Source organism: Hylaeus anthracinus, unplaced genomic scaffold, assembly GCF_026225885.1.
Source record: "Hylaeus anthracinus isolate JK02 unplaced genomic scaffold, UHH_iyHylAnth1.0_haploid 12001, whole genome shotgun sequence".
Classification (NCBI taxonomy): Eukaryota; Metazoa; Arthropoda; class Insecta; order Hymenoptera; family Colletidae; genus Hylaeus; species Hylaeus anthracinus.
Genome location: NW_026534348.1, coordinates 782434 through 803563, shown reverse-complemented (window position 1 = coordinate 803563; position 21130 = coordinate 782434). Strand labels below are relative to the sequence as shown.

Below are 21130 nucleotides of genomic sequence, written 5' to 3'. Positions count from 1 at the left end.
GCTTTCTAATCTTCTTCGATTATTCCAATACACAATTTTGTACGAGGACGTTTGAAAAATGACGAAACGACAGGAATTTAGATAGAATTCTCGATTAAATTCTGGTTGTGTAGTCATGGTAACGTGTAATCGTATTTTTTTTTAGAGAGACTTTCAGACTCTCCGTGCCTAAAAAAGAAAACACGAAAGAGAAAAACTTAAATCCAATTCCGGAGCTAAGTCGATTTATATCAGTTTCCATCTGTTTTACTGGAAACCAAGGACTGAGAGCGTCATTCTGACTACATAGTACCGTCCTTGAATCGTCACTATGTTGTTGTCACCCATAAATCGCAGTGGATTCATTTCGTTCCCTGCAAATTATAAATCTAATCAGAATGTCTTAGAATTGGGATTTAAAAAATCAGACAAATTTTGTAAATAGTGCAATAATTTAATTTAGGCAAATTTCTTCAATAGATATTGAAGGTCCGAATACTTATGAGACTGACTTTGGGGGTCCCAATGGGCCCGGTTAATCGAAATCCCTCTGTATACAATTCTACCAAGCCAGGATTTTCAACGACTAACCGAAGAATTCTTTTCACAAAAAATGTAATTTCATCTTAAACATTAAGAAAGTTACCAGACTCCAAACCAAACCGTAAAAATCGTCGAAATTCTTTGAAGAAAAACTCCCAAAAGCCGAAGCGACGGAAAAACAGTTTCCCGTGCCACTTACTCGTCGCTCCTAACGAAGTTGAAGGCTACCAAGAGGAGAGAAAAGACGACACCGAAAAATTGGCTTAATTATGGGTCGCGATTAAAGGATGATAATGGCCGGAGGAGGACGCGAAAGCGCCGCTTCGGAGACGGGTAAAAAGGGAGGCCAGGCAGGAGCGTAAACAAGGAGAATGCAACGTGGGAGGGAAGGTGGCAGTGGGTGGTTGAAGGAGCAAAGAGCCAACACACGCTCATGCGCGCCTGGAACCCCGCCCTGTCGCTTCGGACGAAAGCTTGTCCCGTCGAGGACTCTCGGCTGAGGTTCGACGAGTAGTCACGCTTTAACTCGCGATCCGCGAGGCGGATGGTACCGGGAACGCGAGTCGTAGGTGCAGGTACCCGATGTAACAAGGATCGAGACTCTTAAGCTAGGCGAGTTCTAGCTCCTGCACTCTGTGCCGGATCCCGTGGAGCACGGTGGCACGGACGGCATTTTTCGGGGGGGGTTTGAACCTCGAGGAGAGCCAGGTGCAGGTGTCCAGGTGTTTCACGCGGGGGAGAGTCCGTCCTTGCGCGCCCTGTGCCCGAGTGTCGACCGAGAACTGTTAAACGAGAGAGGAATGTCCAGTGTGCGTGGTCTCTAGGTCGAGGGTGTCCGTAGGATCGAGGATTCATCGATCACGGCGTGAACGTGTCTCCAGGTGTCCGAATGTTTGAGGTAAACACGAATGCCGCGACGTGATCGAGCCAGATTCCGAGATCAGAAACAGTAAGCAACCAGTTGCCGTACGGGATTATCCTTGGCGATCGAGACCGACGAAGGATATATTTCTGTTCTTCGTGGGCTGGGAAGAAGGAAGAGGAGATGTTCTTCGCGGTAATCGGACTCGACCAATAGCGGAAGGATTTATCCGAGTCGACGAGGAGCCGCGTCGAGAAGGCGGCCCGTCGTTCGTTAAGATCGTGTCGCGATATCCGATTTCTTCGATTATAGTAATAGTATCGACGCGATAAAGCACCGCGTCCTTCCGCCACGGGGAAAGAAGAAGCCGAGATCGATTTTTGACGCCTGACACGAGCGGCGTTATCCTTCGTTCCCGTCCAGGACGCGGCTCCTGTTGATTATAAGCGCTAATGGCAACGACGGTCGATCGATCATCGACCTCGTTAGCCGCTGGGATACTTGGTCGATGATTGTGCTCGCTTGATCGATTCCTCGAGCCGGAAGAAGAAAACCTTTCTCGATTCTGGAGAAATGCGTTACACGGAATATTGGAGATATGTGGTGCGCGTAACGTCATAGTTTTTAAATCAACCAACCAGGCCTAACTGTGCTTTGTAAAAATTTCTCATGAAAATTGTTGGTTAGCCTAAGTTTCCGACAGTGGGTGAATCTACTAGGCTTAACTTAGCCTCCGATCGACAACGAAAATTCTTCGAGTGTCTTCGATTTCAGCGACAGAGTTCAGTGATAGTTAGCGGGGGAGTCGTACGACGGTGTGTTTAGCGCAAGAAGATAACGACCTTGAAACTTTTCCACACGGATCCGAGAGCTGACTCGAACACCGTCGAGATGCTCCACGCTCGACAACGTGACTACAGCTAAAAGGTCGTGATCGATCGGCTCGCTTCGATGGCCTAAGAGAACTTTAAACGTGCAAGGTCGTTATGCATAGCGAGAAAAGGGGGACGCTCTAAACCGCGTCAAGTTCTCGTCCGACTAGAACGGAATTGACCGTTCCGTAGGGACAATTTGCGAGGCCTACCCGACCTATTTACTACGAAGAGAACACAGTAGCGTCTCAACGGAAAGAGAGCCCTTCTCGAGACAGTCCAGATGACGCGATAGCGGAACCCGCTGATCCGCGCGATGCCGTGTCAAGGACATTCGCAGAAACGGGAACGTACCGGCACTAAGGAAATGTGGCACGCGGATCGCGGAGCCTCCCTCGAATTTTCACAGGGTTATCGACAGACCGCGAAGTCGCGGACGTGTCTCGCCAGGCGACGATAACGGAGGATCTTGTATCGCCTAGTTTCGAAAGCCTAACATACTCAACGAAATCGTAGACCGGGTACATCGTTCACGATACGCTTCAACGACGCCTTCTCATCGGATTTCCACGTGGTCCCGAACGGCTCACGGAAGAAGATTCTCATCCATGGAATCGTCTTAATCCCAAATCGATATCCATCCTAGTTGATAGCCCGACGCGGGGAACGGAGTAGAAGATTTCGGTGCCGCCGTAATCCGCTAAATGAGATCCACTAAGGAAAAAGTCGATCAAGCGGCCCAGAAAGCTACCTCTGTTCCGTGCAAGAGGAACCTCGTCAGTCGACCTCGCAACCGATCCAGCCTCTGACCCCGTCGTCAGCATACAAAGCAGCCCCGCCAGCACTCGATGAGTCCTAGTGGAGATAAGGATCCTCGAGCACTCTCGATCGTTCGCCTCGAAAGCTTGAAGAAGCTCCGGTTGGCACCTCTCTGAGAGCGGTTGGGTGATGCGCGGGAGTAGCTCCGAGCTCCTGCTGGAGGCGAGCTGCGTCCAGTGCCAGAGCGATCATCCAAGCCAGCATAGGCATCAGCAGCATCAGCTGAACGAGAAGCACGACTTCCAGGAGCGAGAGCTACGTCGTCGCAAGCTGTTGGAGCTCGGGTTCGGCGCTTCGCGGCGCCGACCGCCACGGCGTACCTGCCGTCAGCGGTTCAACTTCTACGCCACCTCGGCGTTGGCCTTCGTCGCGACGTCTGGCGGGGCGGCGCTCCTCTTCCTGGTGCCCCTCTACGTCGATCCGGCGATCAGCACCTTGGCAGCAGATTTCTCCCCCGAACCGGTTATCTGCACCACGTCCAGACGCGAGGAGCTTTACGGTTTGTTCAACTGCACGTGGAGCTCGTGCCGCGAGGGATGCACCAGTGACGTTTACAAGTGCACCCATATATACGTCACTTACACACCATGGAGCAACACCAGTATGAACAACGACACCGGAGGTAGAGGGAACAACGCGAACTCTACCGGCGTCGCGCACACCTCGACCACTCCGGGTAAGGATTATCTTCTCGGCTGTGAAAGTTTCTTTAGTGAAATAATAACGTAGAGTATGAGAATGAGTTCGACGAATGCACGGATCACGACAACCTCAGGTGCGAAAGAAGAGCGTTTGGACCGCGCGACAGTTTGAAGTGTGGCTAGAATGTTTAGGCTAAGGATGTCTCTTCTGAGGGGACATCGTAAGTCCTCGGACGAACTTATAGAATTCACGTACCCCAAGAGTTAACATCTTCAAGGATATTCCTATAAACGTGTAGCAACGTGTAACAACTACATACGTGATTGTTAATTTATTTTAAATACTGTCATAATGAAACGACCACCGAGAGTCTGAATAGATATTCATAATTAACTTTCCTTATTATGTTACACGTCAACGTCGTCGCTAAGCTAATAAATGTCATGGGTTAATAACAGTTTGAAGTTTCGTTTGTTTCAAACAATGTAATTCGTCCCTGGAGAGTTTAAGGTGGAAGAACATTATGACCACGTCACGTTGCGCACACATGGATTATCGCTTCGCTTAATTGTGGCTCTATTTTCAACTAAGATTCTGAGAAAATAATCAAATTTGGAGAATTTTTTCCATTTTCTTAACTTTTATTAAGTTTTATTATCTAATAATAATATATTTGGAAATAAATTGTAAGTTAAGAAAGTTGAAAGTATTTTATGAGTCATCACAATAAGTTTCTAACGCGTGGCAGTTTATCAAATATATAAATCTGTATAAACTAATTTTTTTTCCTAACTAAGAAACTCTGGCGACGAGGTCATGTAAATGTCCAATAAATAAACTCCCGTTCGGAGTTTGCTTCACGGTCAATTAGAAGTTTCTACATTCCTAAGCGTACTAGTTAAAAAGTACTTTCAAGTTCGACGTATATATTAAAAGTGTGTAAGACGTAACTATGCTTAACCCTTTGCACTCGAAGCCATTTCGTTACAGAATGTGCAAAGAGGAATTATGTCGCATTACGTAATGTAACTTATAAAGCATGTAATTTACTGTAACTATACTCGCGCTTACATGAATCTTTAGACATCGAGGAAGATATTTATATGTAAAAAATCAACATTTTATACTATTCTAATATGTGATAATTTACCATTTTTTATTTGATTCTTCGTGATATTTGAATAAGAGCCTTTAACGAACCATATACACTTTTACAAATTTTACGCTCCCATAAGTTTATCCTGTGTAATTACTAATAAACGTTGCTTGGACTTACGATGTCCTCTCAGAAGAGACATCCGAGCGCAAAGGATTAATCGGTCATGTTAAGTCAGCTTATCCAATCCTGAGAATCTGTTTGTCGATAGTCGAGGTAAACACCCAATGATCGTCACATCTTTAGATTATTTACTTTATCAATTGCTGTATTAAATGTTACATTATATTAATGAAAATTAGACTGTGAAAAGTGTCGAGGATTGGGTTAGCGTTAGCACACATTATTTACCCTATTCCTTGTGCCTAAAGCTTCAAGACAATACAAGAAAAACGTTTTCAGAATTTTAGATAAAACAACCCCTCTTACGGGTTAAAGACAATTAACTTCAGGTGAGGTCAAGTGACCCCGTGATAACGTGTTTTGGCTGTTACGGTGCGGGTGCTGCTTGGCCGATCCAATCATCGCGCACCCAAAATCAACGCTACCTGATTGTTTTGAAACTCATTAGAAACGTTGTTTGAACAGTGCCAACGCCAGGTGACGTCGAGGCGGCGCTCCTTGTGAACATCAAAGGGTGCGGCTATCCGCCGATCGTCGACTGCGACAACTTCACCCGCGAATTGGGCTACGAGGGCGCCAAGTTCCCTTGCCATTACAGCCGCGTGAACGGCAGCATAGTGATGGCGAACTATAATCGCGAGGCGCAGGTCACCACCATCATACACTTCTTCGCGGCACCATTCGTAGTGACTCTCGCGACCAGCGTCGCTCTGTGTGTGATGCACTGTGACTGTAGGTGCAGTCCGCCGCCTCGACATTCCTCACGCGGGATCAGAGGAGCCAGGGGTAACGATCTCAGGTAACTAACGCTTATTCTTCTCCTTTTTCTTCTTTTGCTTTCGTCCGACACGTCGAAACCGGAGTTCTTAGAGTTAGACAGGTGGTGAGACGAAATCGTAACCACTAGAGAAAAGAATGAATTTACTTTTCAACGTGATCTACGTGTATTTATAGAAAATGATATCTTTTTGCACCTGTTGGTTTGAGTACCACCACCTTCTTTCTATATATTGAATTAAGTAAGATATTCTGTCTATTAATATACTGTATCAAGATATTGTTGCGACCATGGGTTCTACTGTCGCGTACATGGCCAGTTCCCCAACATTAATTCTCAGGTTGTTTGAATAATTATTGTTGTCTCAATCGAGTATTGTATTTTCGACGGTTTCGGAATAGTCGATTAGTTGCCACGAACTAATAGTTTGGAACTCTCGCGTGAGAGTTCACGCATGTATAATTCGTCAAACACAGCTGTGTACACGGTAACAGCAACATGTCGTATAAATTCTTATTTTTATCAGAATGATAAACACTGTGCGGATTTAAACATTTGTTACCCTTTCCTGAAACTTATTACCCATTACAGTTTGCAGTGTTATATAAACACAACATGTTTCATAAGTACTTAAAAAATTGAATTCCTAGAAAGCAAACTATTTTATAATCTCTACAAATCTCAACGAATGAATTTTCAAACTCGATTGTCTCGAAACCTTCGAACGATCATCTCGTGTTTGCTCGTACGTATTATTCATGTATGTTTGTACAACGAGATCGTCCCTTTGTCAACTGTATTACTGTCGCACAAATCACTGTTAGAGCATTAGAAATTGAAACACGTTTACGATGAAACTCTACATTTCGTTTAATCGGGCTACAGTTTCCGTAGGATTGCCTGAAACTGTGTTAGCTTTGATATTATCGTCCTAATAACGAGGGAAATTATTTCCCAACGATACCATCGAACATACCACGTAATTAAATTCCGTTTAAAGTATAATCCTATAAGACGCGATTTAAAAGCTTCTTTAACAGCTTATAAAATAATACCAGGTCGGGACAGATTATTCTGTGCCCCTCTAAAGATCGAAAAATTAAAATAAGAAATATAGAGTGCGTTAATACCGACGTGTTACCTGTCCTCCATCTTGCAGTTGAAATCCGTCCATCGTAAAATACAGCCGTCAAACAGGTCTGCTAGTCTAAACGGGATGTAAAAATAACGAAAAAAAAAGAATAGGAAGTCCCTTTTGAAAGGTATCGATCGGATCGGCCGATGGTGATTGAGTACTTGGCGATAATCTGGAACTTCGTCGATCTGCAGTGCTCGCTACGTGATCGCATCGATCATAGAGTAAAGTATTGGAAAAGGATGTCACAACAGTGCTGCTTATTTCGCGGAGAAAAATACCCAACAGCAGGGGGTTGTCATTTTTTTAACGGTAATTGAGAGGAAAATCAATTTCATTTCTAAATGTCAGGAATAAGCTGAGATTTTTTCTCTACGAGGGGCTACCTGTATGTATACAGTGCAGTTTTCATGTATCTGTTTAGGCTCTTGGAAACTGCAGGAAGAGTCCACAATGGGACTTGAGAGGGCAGGTCATATCCTAAATGTTCTCGTTTCTTATTCTGCAGTGACATAGATACAGGGTGTCTCAGAATTAGTGTAAAAACCGGAAGTGGGGGGTAGCTGAGACGATTCTGAATATTTGATAAGAAAAAGATACGCGTCGTCCGTTTCTCTATTTTTATCATTCCCGCTTGCGGCCGTTGTTATGCAGCATCCGCAAAAAAAAATACCACTCGGAGTTTCTGCTTTAAAACTCGAGCCTACTCCATTACAGGCCACTGCGTCACCGAGGCCACTTCCAGGTATCTTTTGACTTTTTCCGAGTACTTTCATTTGCCCGTTGCCCTTGCCGTGGCCGAAATAATTCAACGAAAATAATTAATACACAACCGAGTCGCGTGCATGCGTGTAAATACGAGAAACATTTACACACAATGGATAAAGCCAGAGCCAAAACCGCGGACACCACAGGAATCGCTGAAACGGGGGTTGGCATACTTTTGATTTTACGCAAAACGGCTAACGCAAAACAACGCTAAAACAACAAAACTGGTAAAGCACACGCTCGTAAAAGAGAGCTTGGAGTTACACCCATGGGCCAATGATGCCAAGATCGTGGAAAGATGGAGAGGTTGCGATTGGAGCCCCATGCAAGGTATACGCTCATTTTAAACGTCGTGATCATTCGTTGGCGCTCTTCACGGGCTCGTAGATTCTTATGTTTCTGTCTTGGACCGTTAGTTATCTTTACAACGGCTGCTGGCACGGTATCGTGTCGCGCTGAGGGGATCAGACTAGTCGTTCTCGAGAGTGGGCGGCTGAGACGAGGAATAACAACCTTGGTCCTCGTACAGGGTGTGATGTTAAGACTGTTGGGGGAGAATCTGCATTCGAGTGAGAGCTATGGAGACAGTTAGACTTCTTTAGAGACTGGGTTTCATCTGGGATTGGTATCTTTTTGAACGAATATTAAGTCTCATATATTTACATTTTGCGTAGCCTTATTGTGAACTGTTATCCTTAGAATTTCACCTTTACAAATGTTTTTCTTACGATATCTTTCGCAAAGTATCAACTACCCCTTACCTTCCTCTATTCAGATAGCGACAATTCTTATCTAAGTCTGGCAGCCTCGAGACTCGAAAGAACCTTTGTCCCGATACATTTCCACCTCCTCCATCGAACACGAGGATCGAATGCAAAGTCCCAGTGGGCAACTTTTATTAGTTTGGAATTGAGTTCTATTTGCCTCGCGTACAGCGATGTTTGGTCGGTCAAGTAATCAAGGTCTTGCTCAGTTCTCCGGCAAACGTGCGCGAACACACTCGACATGCGAACGATGATGGTGGTGGATACCAGAAAAGAGGCGTAAAACACTCTCGAACTTTTAATTGGAATGCCGCTCCAAAGGATCGCGCTACGTTCCACCGACAAGCGGAAGGAAAAAGGAGCGGGGGAGCCAGGAATTCATTTTACGCTAGACCTGTACGTTCGACTTTGTCATCCGCGGTAATGCGGGCGGGTAGGAACTTCAAAGCGGTGCAGCGCGCCGCGTCTCGTCCGATGGTGTTTCTTTGAATGCGTGAGATCGACGTCGTCGCGCGAGATAATATTTTTTCCCCTTCGTATATATTCGAATTTCCGTCCAGTTTTCGCCCCCAGGCTCGTTTGGCTCGTTTGGCTCGTTTGACGCCGTTTAACCCGGATAAACGTGATACTTTTCAGTCTGTTTTTGCCCGTTTTCCATGGTTCGTCGATGAATTTTTTGCACAACGCCAACGGGGATAATTGGGAGCTCAATTTTTGGAGGATTTTGAAATTTAACAGAGGGGATGTTTTTTGGTAATAAATGTAATCTGCGCGTGGTTGAAACATCTTGCTTAAATTCTTAAAAGCATTTTCATTATGTTTAAACGTCCGTGTATACTTCACAGCTTCACAGCTGTGTACTCGTGCATACACCTTGAAACATGTTTCGTACACCGAATACTCCTTGATAATCGCGTTGTAAAATATACCAAGGAAACCACGTCATTTTCTTTCCTTATCGTTATTCGATATTATTCATCCTGTCTATCGATTTATGATAATATGCTTTCTGTTCGCGCCAAGTATTCGGTGTAAAAGACTACGCTTCGAGATCCCATTCTATATCATGAATTTACTTAAGGATTAAGGTGAAATTTGGAGCGTAACAGACACAATTACCAATTGTTTTCAACAAACTTGGCTGTCTCTGTAAATATGAAGTTTACCTGTTTGTAACTCTGAAACGCTCGCAATAAAGATGTAATAACTATGAAATACAATACTGGAATACTGGCACACAGACTGGCAAAGTGTTGTTGCGAATTTAACTTCGTAACCGCTCCCATTCTGCTCTGTTTTGCAGTGCTTACTCTGTTTTTCATTAACATTATCTCCGACGTAAACTGTCTGTTTTCAACCTGTTAGGAAGAAGAGTATTGAACATCGTGAACAGCGTTACACAGATGTTTAAACATAATGAAAATTATTTCAAATATCATTCTTTCTATTTTTATATTTAGTATTCACGTGTATTTTACAATTTATTCTAATTATATAAATATTTCTATGCTTTTAAACGTAATCGCATTCTTGTAAAATTTAGCTACTCAAAATCACATTCGTATAGCTCCACTTTGAAATACGAAGAAATAACGAAGACGTAGAACGTCTTCGAGAGCTTGCAGGATTGCTCAAGCTCGTCTGGCAGGTTTCATCGCGTTTCTCTCAAAACCATATTTCTCGACGAGAGTGTCTATATGATATCTCGGTTATTACCGAACCGATCGATTTGAAATTGCGTGTGCACGTAAAGTAGATATCTGTTTATATCTCTTACGAGACTCAAATTGATATCTCGGAACGTTCCACCTTTTCATTCTTTTAAAAGGTCAACAAAATCAGGACGATATCGCGATTCTTCCTAAATCCATCATTTGGTTGAAGAGTTTCAACCAAACCTAACCAAACCCTCAATTATATTTTTCACTCTGTATCGTAGGGGCGACCGTGCAAGTTACGTTGCTTTATAGCCGTGCCATTGTCGACTGCTGCAACCAACTCGACGGCCACGTATACCGACGAAATATGCGCTTGAAATCGGTTGCATTTTCAATGCAGTCTTAACGTAATCTCCAAGGGAAAAGCTCCTTCGGCGGAAAACACGAAACTCCGTTCAGGGTGCTTTAAGAAACGTTGCACTGGCTTCAAGCGTTCTATTTCCTACGCCTGCCCGTATTCACGTTACACGTTACAATACGAGCCACTCGATATCGTTCATGTATACCTCTCAGCTTATGCCCGACCCGCGGAATTACGGTTTCGATCAAACTGAATCAGTCTCATGGCGCGGTTTCGAGGCCGCGCGCGTTTCCACATGCACACGGGAAAACGCGGGCCAACATTCCGCCCACACGACGTCGAAACGCAGTTACAGACGGTGCGGCGTGGCTCGATACGAAACGTTATGGTACCGATTATCTAGCCCGCCATTAGTCACGATTGTAGTTTAATTACTTTTGCGAAGCGCAGTTTCGTTCGAATAAGACAAACGCGTTCGCTTATTTAAGGGGAAAGTCACCTGGATGCGTGAAAATCATAATTATATTCAAGAATTTTTTCAAAAAAACCAAGACAAATAAACGTATCGTTTCAATTTTCCAAAGCAACAAGGAGATCGACTGAAAATAGGCCAAATTTGATTTACACCGACAGGATGGAATTCAGTTTCAGACCATGTCTTCTTCTCTAGTTAGAATCGAGCGTTTCCGCTCGTACGAACATCGAGACTTCTTGTTACACGATGCATAATACGAGTCGAGTCAGAAGGATGAATTATGTGGGTTAACGAGTCTCTATTGAGATTTCCGCGACACCCACTCATTGTCCTCGCCGCGTGCAGCGCGCGTTGTTGTTGTCTACCCTCTGAGAAAACATTTCCGCGATATTGCAACGCAACCCCCTCGGTAAGTCCGTTGTCGATCGACCTGTAATGAAGAACGGCACCCGTGCCGGAGACAATACGAGACTCGAAATGCGGATCACGGCTCCGTCTTTCTCGGAGAGCACAGTTTCTTCTCCCAAGCTCGTTTCGTCGTGTTTTAAAATTGTCTATCACGGAGAAGGTTCGCTTCGCGTGAGTTACATCAGTCGTTCCTTTCATGAGGTGACGTAATGCTCGGAAGATTTCTGCGCCATCTTGAACGAAGCGAGGTAAGAAGAAAGAATAAATGTTAGTTGTGGGAAACTCTCAATAAATCTGGAGAAGTGATCCATTGACCTATTTTGCCCTGATGAATAGTATGTTGGAGGTACGGGGGTAACAACTGGTAGACACTTGAACACTTAATGGATAGACACTTGGCCTTTCAAAATGAAACGATGGTTCTAGAGCGGTCTGAAAGATGGTATCTCTAATTATTTAGTTTGTTGGCCAACCTACAAAGTCCCGGTTATTAATTCTTTGCTCACTGCTTTTGATCTACACGTGCCTACCACAAAAGTTTTGACGATTGACATTTACGTAATTTGAGTGTTACGACGATTGGAAGAGAGGAGATGTGCTGAAGAGAGAATTATCAGTTCATTATCGTTATTAGGGTGCACGAGATGAGTAATTCAGGCAGAAAGTCAAGTGTTCGTTTGTGAACACGAGGAGGATGAAAATGCAGGTCTGCTTACACGTGTGCCGATGCACACAAGGTCATAAGAAGCTAGTGCCTCCATTCGATAAATGAAACTTTAATCTCCGTGGAAATAAGGTCAAACTTCAAGTGCCAACGTAAAGTGGATTCATCTCTGCTTTGGTTAAACAGTCGAGCGCTTTTAATAATTACAAGCTGTGACATATTGGCCGCCTTTAATCATTCCTTGAAATATACGTCTTCCGCTTTGTGCAGTAATTGTATACGGAATATTAGTTCGTTTCCTTCGAGTCACATATTTTTACCAATTTCTTTTGCAATAATTCGTGACTCAAAAGTAAAAATTAACATTCGTAGTAAATCAAATTAATAACCTCGATGTTAAATTTTAATCCTCCAATAGTGTTAATTGAACCTAGTTTTACATGAATGCGATTTACTCTGCGATGTACCAGGAATCCTTTTCTGCACGCGACGGTTAATATTTGAGAAAAAGAAGCTTCCATCATTCTTCATTATAGAGTCGAGCAGCTGCAGAAGTAAAGTGCGCCGGTGAAGTGTCTTGGATGTCGTCCAAGAAACTAGCGAAAACGCCGTCATTAGTATAATACACGAAGATATCGGACAAACAGGCCCGGAACAGAGTATCAGCTCGAAACGATTAATCTTCGGCTAATATATCGATTGCCTGTAACCACGCACAGGCTAATTATCGTCGCTCCATTAGTTCATCGTTGCCTCGAAACTTCCGTTTTGTCGCTGTCAGCAGCGTATTTTTTCAATTAATCAAACTGACAGACGCGAACTGTTTCATTGATAAATATCCCTGAAATTGTTGCCGAATGAGTCGACAAAGGTGTTTTCGTTGTTTTCTATTAAGGGGTTACTCCACTCTGGTTGTTTCAAAGTATCAAATTTTTGAAAAGTTGATGTCTGCTTTGGTATTTTTATAACAAATTAGTATGTTCAATTCGAGATCCTTGAATTATTTTACTCGTGGTAAAACTGTACTGTCTGTAGGCCTTTTAGTTCTACAAAGGTTTCGGAGGAAGAATCTCTTGTATCGTGCACGCTTATAGTTAGCTTTACACTCTTCCAATTACAAATAACGTCTATTACCGTTTTGTTGTAAAGACAGCTATGAACATAGGATTTCACTGAAACGTAGAAAGTTGGAATAGCTGGTTAGTTAGAAACATTCGTGATTTCATATGCAAAATTACCAAAGTTAGGCGAATTATAAATTCAATCGCTGACAGTAATATACTTTCTTGATCGAAAGTTACTAAACGGAGTCTCAGTGGAATATTTCAAATGCTTCCGGGTTGAATACTTTTGTTGTCACTTCTCTGTCTTCCATGTTTAATGTTCAAGGTCCATCGTTTATATTTTCAGAGAGTTATTAATCGAGAGAAGAATTATTAGTCGGATGAAATAAATCGAGCCAAGACGTGTTATTCTGCAAAACCAGGAAAGAAATCGCCCTTACTTTGCACGCGAATGAAATCCATCTGCCAACTTCTCTAATTATTCGACATTTATTCATGCCGTTCTGCTCGCCGTTTTAGCATGAAACATTTTGCATCATCGATCACCGTGGCGGGGCGCAACGGGTAAATGAAATTTTCTCTCACAAGCAGGCGCGTCGTTCGATTTCCTTGAATTGCGTTGATGGAAAAACATATTTTCCCGGATTTTATTAAGGTATCTCTCGACGACGGACACCATCTGGCCTACATTCCCAGAAAAACAATGTTGGCTGAGAGCTTACAAGAAAACAAGCTTCTTGACTTTCAATTTTCAGATAATACTCGTCTCTTGCAGTCATTTTGCGATGTCACTGTTAACGGCACAAGGCAATTTCATGCGATAAAATCGTTTCTCTTGCAATAAAGAACTCCCGAAAATAACTTTCTTTCGGGGCCTGTTACAGTGTTGTACTTCTTTGAGAGGTTACTGTAATTGGCGGGACATCCCGTGTATTAGCGATGCGAGCAGATCGAGTTAACAAGTCGACGCTTCCACCTCTTTTGCATTTCGCCTCCGTAAATCTCGCGTAGCCGGCTGGGTGTAAAAACGCTTCTAATGCAGTTCGCGGACTGGGCCGAGTAAGTTATGCGCCGAGCATGGAACGGTGAATCGAGTTTCGAAGTAGTTCAAGAGAACAGATGGCGAAACGAGACTCATCGATCGTCTCGCTTGTCGTCTTACCGCCTACTCGCAAACGGTAGGTACGATTGACAGAGGGGAAAGTATCGCTGAACTTCGGTCCGAAGCTGCAAATCGCTTGTACCCATGCTGTACGTGAGCCCTCAACATCGAACCATTGTCGAACCACGTGAAATTATCCCCAGGGTTTGATCACGTATCGAAGAACTGTCCGTCGAGGCTTGAAACTTCCAGATATCCGGGGTATAGCTTTAGAATTGCGGGATTGTGGTTTTCGAATATTGCAAGCTGAATTCGAGAATACATTCGACACGAAGGAGCCATGATCTCACGTCTACTCTAGGATTACGAAACATGATTATGTTGACCCTCAATATTAGATTGAGAGTTAAAGATATTGTTCACATTTTTTACCGTTTATTAATGTTGACTAGTATAAATGTAAAGAGACAAGAATGTATCCAAAATTCATTTTTGTTTAGGGTTTCTAATTAATTTTGGTAAATTGACTTGAGAAAGCATCACTTCAGTAATAGAAGTGATCAGGGATGTAAGCATCCCTGCTGTTCATACGATCGCATTCATCAAAGGCAGCACGTTTGAAAACCATAGAGAAAAAGAAACGTGCTCACGCAAATTGGGTCGTTCGTTCAGCAATTAAAGTTTTCGTCATTGGTCAGCGGGAATAATTACAAAGGTGTACACGGCCGCGGATGGCTAAAAACCGCTGTTAACCACTCGCTGCTGCGTCTAACTGCCTTTAACAACTCGTAACTACTAGCATGAGGGACGTGGTGCGACCCGCCTTGCGGTCTAAAAAGCGCGGAACTGCTCTAAACGAGTTTAACAGTTGTGTCGGTACAAAAAAAACTTTCGGTGGTGGATATAATATGGTGAAAATGTCGGCTCTGTTAGCGTCGCGACGGTGTGTTAAGTAGACATTAATGTACGTTTCATTTATTTTTTTTCTCGAATAGAGCCTCGCATTTTTCACTTTATAAAGTCACGGCCATTTCTAAGATGAATTCTAGAAACCATGCCAGAAGGACATTCCAGGGTGTCGTGAGGATTTAATGAAGTGTTTAATTGAGCGTAGAACAATCCTCGATTACAATTATGTTCAGAGAACATTTCATTTTTGTACAAGCAGCTTTTTACCGTATATATTAAAAAAAGAGAGAAATGATTGTTTCTAAATAATAGATAAAAAGGTGGTAGCAATAACTTTGAATGAAACTCCAGTTCTAACACGCGCTCGTGAAACGTGGCCAAATCTAACGGTGTAACATGTAGAATGAAAAGTTCCCAAGCAGAAGAATCTCTTCCACGCGTAAGAGACGGAATAAAGTTGAATAAAATTCGCGTGAAAGTGAAAAGATCACGATCTCAGACACGGTGTTTCTTCGGCAAAAGCTACAGAGTAACCATTTTTCCGACGTCTCGCTGATAACCGAATTAGAGCGGATGTCCTCGACCTTAGCGCTTTTTCCTGCTCCGTGCCAAAGTACCCGAAGAATAAAGACGAAGTGTACGCGGTCGTGGATATTTAAGGGTGCTGAAAAACACCAAGTGGCGAGCTACGATGGCGACGGCAAATAATATTCCCAACACTAGGTAGACATACAGTGGTTGGAAATTCCAAAACGTTTATCAAAATTGTAATCTTACTATTTCTAAGTTAAATAAAAGAATGTTTCTTTTGTGACATTAATTGGTAGTTTACTGTTAAGTACATCAAAAGCAACTTGGTCTTCTACAAACAATCAAAAACGATTTAATACAAATGTCAAGTAATTGCTGTTTTATTATAAATGTATATTTTACTCTCAATTATTTTATTTATTTTATTTATACATTATTTTTATATAAATATATTTATGTGCACACCAGCTACGCTGTAAAATCGGAATATGAAGTTTAGAAATGTGCGTTTGGCCAGCTTTCTGAGATCCCTGACTACTGTGAAACGAAGAAAGTTTTCAAAGGAAGATATCCGCCGCTTCACGATTAAGTCTTGGATAGCGACGAGGGTCGTCGATTTTGATAACGCCGAATTAGCTTAACCTGTTTTTTCTCGCGAGACGAAACTTTTAATGAAGGAACAATTAGTAAACCCTAAGCCCACCAATGATTATCGTTGGATAAGCGAGAAGTTCGCTGTAACTCGAGTGCTTTTCACAGAGTTGCGAAGAAACGCAATCTACTCGACTGCACCATCCACGAAATTCGCAGGTTGCAACGGTTTCCATGGTACAAACACGTACAGCGCAACCCCTCGTGTTAAAATCAATAGAAATTCTAGAGTTTGTTGCAAATCCATTGTTGACAAAAAATGTCAGCATTCGAAAACTGTTTTTTAACCTCTTCAAAATCTAGTAAATCAGTTTCATATTGAAATACTTCAATTTATGATTCAAGACATTCATTAAATATTCACAAACGAACTTGTTATACGAGATTTCATTTCGTTGAGGTGACTGCGAAAAAACAACAGTGTTTAACGATTTGATCGGTCACTAATACAATTTCTTCTGAAAGCGAAGTATATTTTATTTCGACAGGTTCTCGTTGAGAAATTTCACGATCGTCGACGCCGATTACGTTTTTATTCCACGGGCACTTTGGCACGAAGCGAAAAGAGGCACGAGAGCCCAGTAGAAGTCTTTCTAATTCGATTACGAGAATTGTTATGTTCATTGCACAGTTAAATTGGCGCGCTTACTGCTGTTGGTTTTCTTTTACGCTTGCAATGCATTGTGCAACCTTACAGTGAAAGTATCGGTCTCCTTATTGATTTAACAGACTCTAACTGTTTGGGTTTCCATAAATTATGATTGCAATGCAAATGAAAAGAACGTTTATATTTTACTTAACTACGCCTCCCTTATCGTCTCAATTTAGGGTTAGAAACAGTTTTATTACTCGTATTATCAACGAATTAATCGAAACTTGTCTATTTCCCCAAAAAGAACATCCCTCAACGTGATAATGAAATAATGCTCATTTAAAACGATTCGCTGCTACTCCGTTAGCGGTTCCCCCTTTTTCGTTCCGCTCGACGGAACAAGAATACCACCTTTTTCCAGTCTTTTGGATAAGCTGCTGGTTGTTCATTCAATGACTTTAGACGTTCACCGGCACGCGCACTTCGTTTTTATACGACGGCTACTTTGGCACCGAGTGCAAGAGGGGTCTTGTGGAACAGAGGATTTCTCGTTAATGTCGACTATCAAAAGGTCGTTAGAGAAATTGTCTCTTTACTTTTCGTTTTTTCCTTCCTTTTATTTTTTTTTTTTTCGTTAACAGAAAGCGCTCGTAGATTATAATAGCAGGCCAGAGGCCCAAGCCAGAAATTCCTGGCATAAAGGGAACAATGGAATTTTTTAAGCTTGTCTAGACTTCCGATGTAATATTTAATCTTGCGATACCGCACGGAACCGAGGAATTTGTACGATTAAAAGACGGCTCCAGAGAATACGAAATGTTATTTCATGCTCTACAGACATTTCATGGTTCGTTTCGTTACGAAAGATCCTCTTTCCAGATTCCTTTATAACGTTGTACTTGAGCAATTTACGTGTTACTTAAGATTATCCTTTTAAAGGGATGTTTGGAGGGAAACAATTGTTTTTATGGTGGATACATTATTCATAAGGAATGATTTATCAGTCGTTAATGCTAAAAAGTGAATATTCTTTTGTTGTTTTTGGATATCAGAATAAGAGTGGGAATTTATTTTAATTTTTACTGCCACGATATTTTAGTCTTTTGTATGAGGCCTTCTTCAGGCCAGACTCAGTAATCTCATAAAACTGTATAATATAAAGCAACTCGATTGCTTCTCATATAAATTCGACAATTGGATCTTTGATGCGAAACTTTTTATTCGTATTCCGCCTCTTCATAGTTTAATATATTTATTCCCAACGCAGACACTCTCGAGAACAAAGGAAATAGGTCAAAATCTTGCTCTCACACGTGGCTTCAAACGGACGTCTCCTTCCCTCGAACAGAAATACGTTTCTCTGTTCTACCAGACCTAGCGCGAAGACTAACGCGTTTCGCGCGACCATTCTTTTGTTGTAAATTTTAATAATCACGATCATACGAGGGAATAAATATCGTTCATCGCCAGCAGTCGCTTTAATATGTTCCAGGGAATCCGTAAGAGTTCGCGTATGCTTTATTCGGAACAGTCTTTGGCTCATTTCGCCTTCTTTTCGCGTCTTTTTAAAGAAATAACGACACGCGTTCGCTTATACGTTTTCTGGGTCACTTTGAATACAAAAGACAGGTGCAGAATGCATTACTTCCTCTTTTTTCACCTTCCTTTGTAAAAAGAACGCCATAAATTTTACGTCTTCCCTCTGTTTCCGTGAAAATGCAGTTTTATTACCATCTAGTATTACCTACTTCCGGATAAAATGTCTTTAAACTGAAGAAACTGTTTCCATAGCACCTTTTTGTCTTCGAGACGATGGTAAAATGTTTGTCGTGATTGATGCATTTTTTCCTTCCTAAATTCGTTAAAATTATTTATATTATTCTACATTTTTCAAAAATCTACTACTGTATACAGACAAACGAATAGTATATGCTTGAAGAAAGTAGCGGCGAAACTTTGATTACTGTCAAATTGAATACGTAATATTATACACAGTGGTCAAGTTTCAACGTGTCAAACAACAGGAAACTGTTGTTCGTTAATTAGTTTCGTTTCCGTAGGTTCCGTCCGATGGAAATGTTCCACCTTTGTACACATTTTATAGGCATCGTCTACCGGTCTCCGTTAAACGAAAATATCTACACGTCGTTGGTGGACGGTTTTATACCTCTATAATTGCATCCGCTTCCATTTTAATTTCGCGTAAAGTGAAGGAAGATATAGAACGCTGGCGGATTCAATCTAATCTAACTGAGAGGCTGCAAAACAAATTACATCCATATTTTTGTTCCCTTTCGCCAATTTCTCTTCCCGTTCATTAACAAAATTTACAGACATCTCTCACGGCGTCGTTACTATTCCTTACTTCGAAAATGAAAGCGGCTGAAAAACAGTGCCAGTATACTTTCCAATCTCGAGAGTAGGTACGTTTGGTAAAAGGTGTTTCTTTAGGGACATTGGAGTTTCTTTCAAACAGCGTCTCTGAAATTTCTTAATCACTTCTCCTATTTTAATTTTGCATTGTTTACAAGAGGAATGTAATCGTTTTTTAGAGATGAAACTAACACACTTCAACCACAGGCCTTACCGATGAGTTTGCTATAGAAAGCTCAACACAAAACCACTCTATTCGTCATAACTTCCTTTTTTCTCTTCTCCACCTCCCTCGATCCCATAAAAACCTCAAGAAATTCTACATCGAAGTGTGCATCGTTATTATCTTAACATCTATTCAACTTCGTCTTTACCCCTGGGAGTAGTGACTTTTCCTCGCTGATTCTCATTGCCTCGCCATTTTTGCTGAAAGCTTCCAAGAGTTAGCACAAAGGCATCCGAGCTTTAATTCGATCACGGTCAGGTCGGGTCACGAGCTTTTCTTCAAGGAAGTTGGAGCGCACTCGGAAAACCACTTGCTACCGCCACCCTTCGCGACATTTTATTCTACGTTGGAGGGAATCTGTTGCGTCCTCGGCGACGAATGCGTCTGCAACGTTGAAGCCCTCCTACGCTTGGTATGCCCGCGGCACACGAGCATCGACAGAAGGATATTCCCAGTCCGTGGGTGGAGCGCGTGGGCGGCGAGAAAGGGCCAGGAAAAATCGGCCAACCGGAGTTTCGCAACATCTGCTGCGATCCAGTAATTTCAAGCCGCGCTGCCCGAAGGAACGCGAGCTTTCCGTGTATATAGAGTATCTCCAAAGAGGATCGGAAACTTTTTGTATCGTATCATGCTGATTAAAGTAAGCAAAAACTTTTAATGATAATTCTCCGCGAATGCGTTACCAAAGCTTGAGCAATTATACATACATGCCGTCAGCTTCGGCAGGTCCAAATGTTTTTTCTACTTTTGATTGTTGAATACTTTGACCCAATTCTTTGTAGCTGGAAAACTTATTTAAATTTTGAGAATGATGAAGTTCTTGTAGAAAGATAAAGCGCGAAGAATTTCTTTATATAAATCGTTGATGCAAATAGATCCTTTTGTGATCTCGAAATCCAAAGATTAAAATAATACCTTTACGTCATACGATGGTTCTAAATAGATTAAGTGAAGAATTCCCCCATATGGTCGATTATTTCGACTATCATGCATTTATCGTTCTTTTTTCGTTTATCTTTATTATTATTATTATAGACTCTCAAAATTGACGATGCTCCTTCAAGGTAAGACCCTGTATAAACCATCGGAATAAAGCTCACGATAAAGAGAATAGCTAGGTACCGCGGGTTCCCTTCTTACGTTGTTTTCGCGTAAACCTCTTACATTTTGGTATCACGAAGGCTTCCTTGAATGGTCGATGATTTTTCTAAAATTTTTCTCGTGAATTTCTTTGAAAGCTCCTTTCAAACTTGTTCTTTGAAGAGGAAGTCTATAGAGGACTAATAATAAAAGACTTTTTGAAGGATGGAGTCTCATTGATAAGGATTTTCACTGTCGTTTTGCGTAATTTCGAATGAGCGATTGAAATTTAATGCATTTAGATCGATTGCAATATGAAGTTGATGATCGTTATGAAGCTCATTTGCTGTAACAGTTATAAATGGTAATTCTGCTTTTCATTAAATTAATCGATATCTCCCTTTGATTCTAACATGTGTTCAGATCAATATTTATTTCAATTCCAAATGTATTATTTAAAAAATTTGAGGATCTTTAAATACGAATTTGCGTAAACATCGCGGTATAACAATTACATTAATATAGTAATATTAAAATAAGTATACTGCTCAATTATACTCGTGACTATAACTTACCCCAATCTCAAACTATTCGG

At 41.9% G+C, this 21130-nt stretch overlaps 1 protein-coding gene across 13 annotated transcripts in view; it reads left to right on the top strand.

The window, feature by feature from the left end:
• The first annotated feature begins 1040 nt into the window (after positions 1 to 1040).
• Positions 1041 to 21130, top strand: part of LOC128891111 (protein tipE) — a 67128-nt gene continuing 47038 nt past the window's right edge. For all 13 annotated transcript variants that reach the window (XR_008460752.1, XR_008460755.1, XR_008460756.1 and 10 more), the window contains exons 1-2: positions 1041 to 3751; positions 5462 to 5795. Coding sequence is in view for 5 of the 13 variants with exons in the window: in XM_054150326.1 (XP_054006301.1) it covers positions 3205 to 3751; positions 5462 to 5795 (881 nt within the window). In the remaining 8 variants the exon portion in view is untranslated. The remainder of the gene's footprint in view (positions 3752 to 5461; positions 5796 to 21130) is intronic.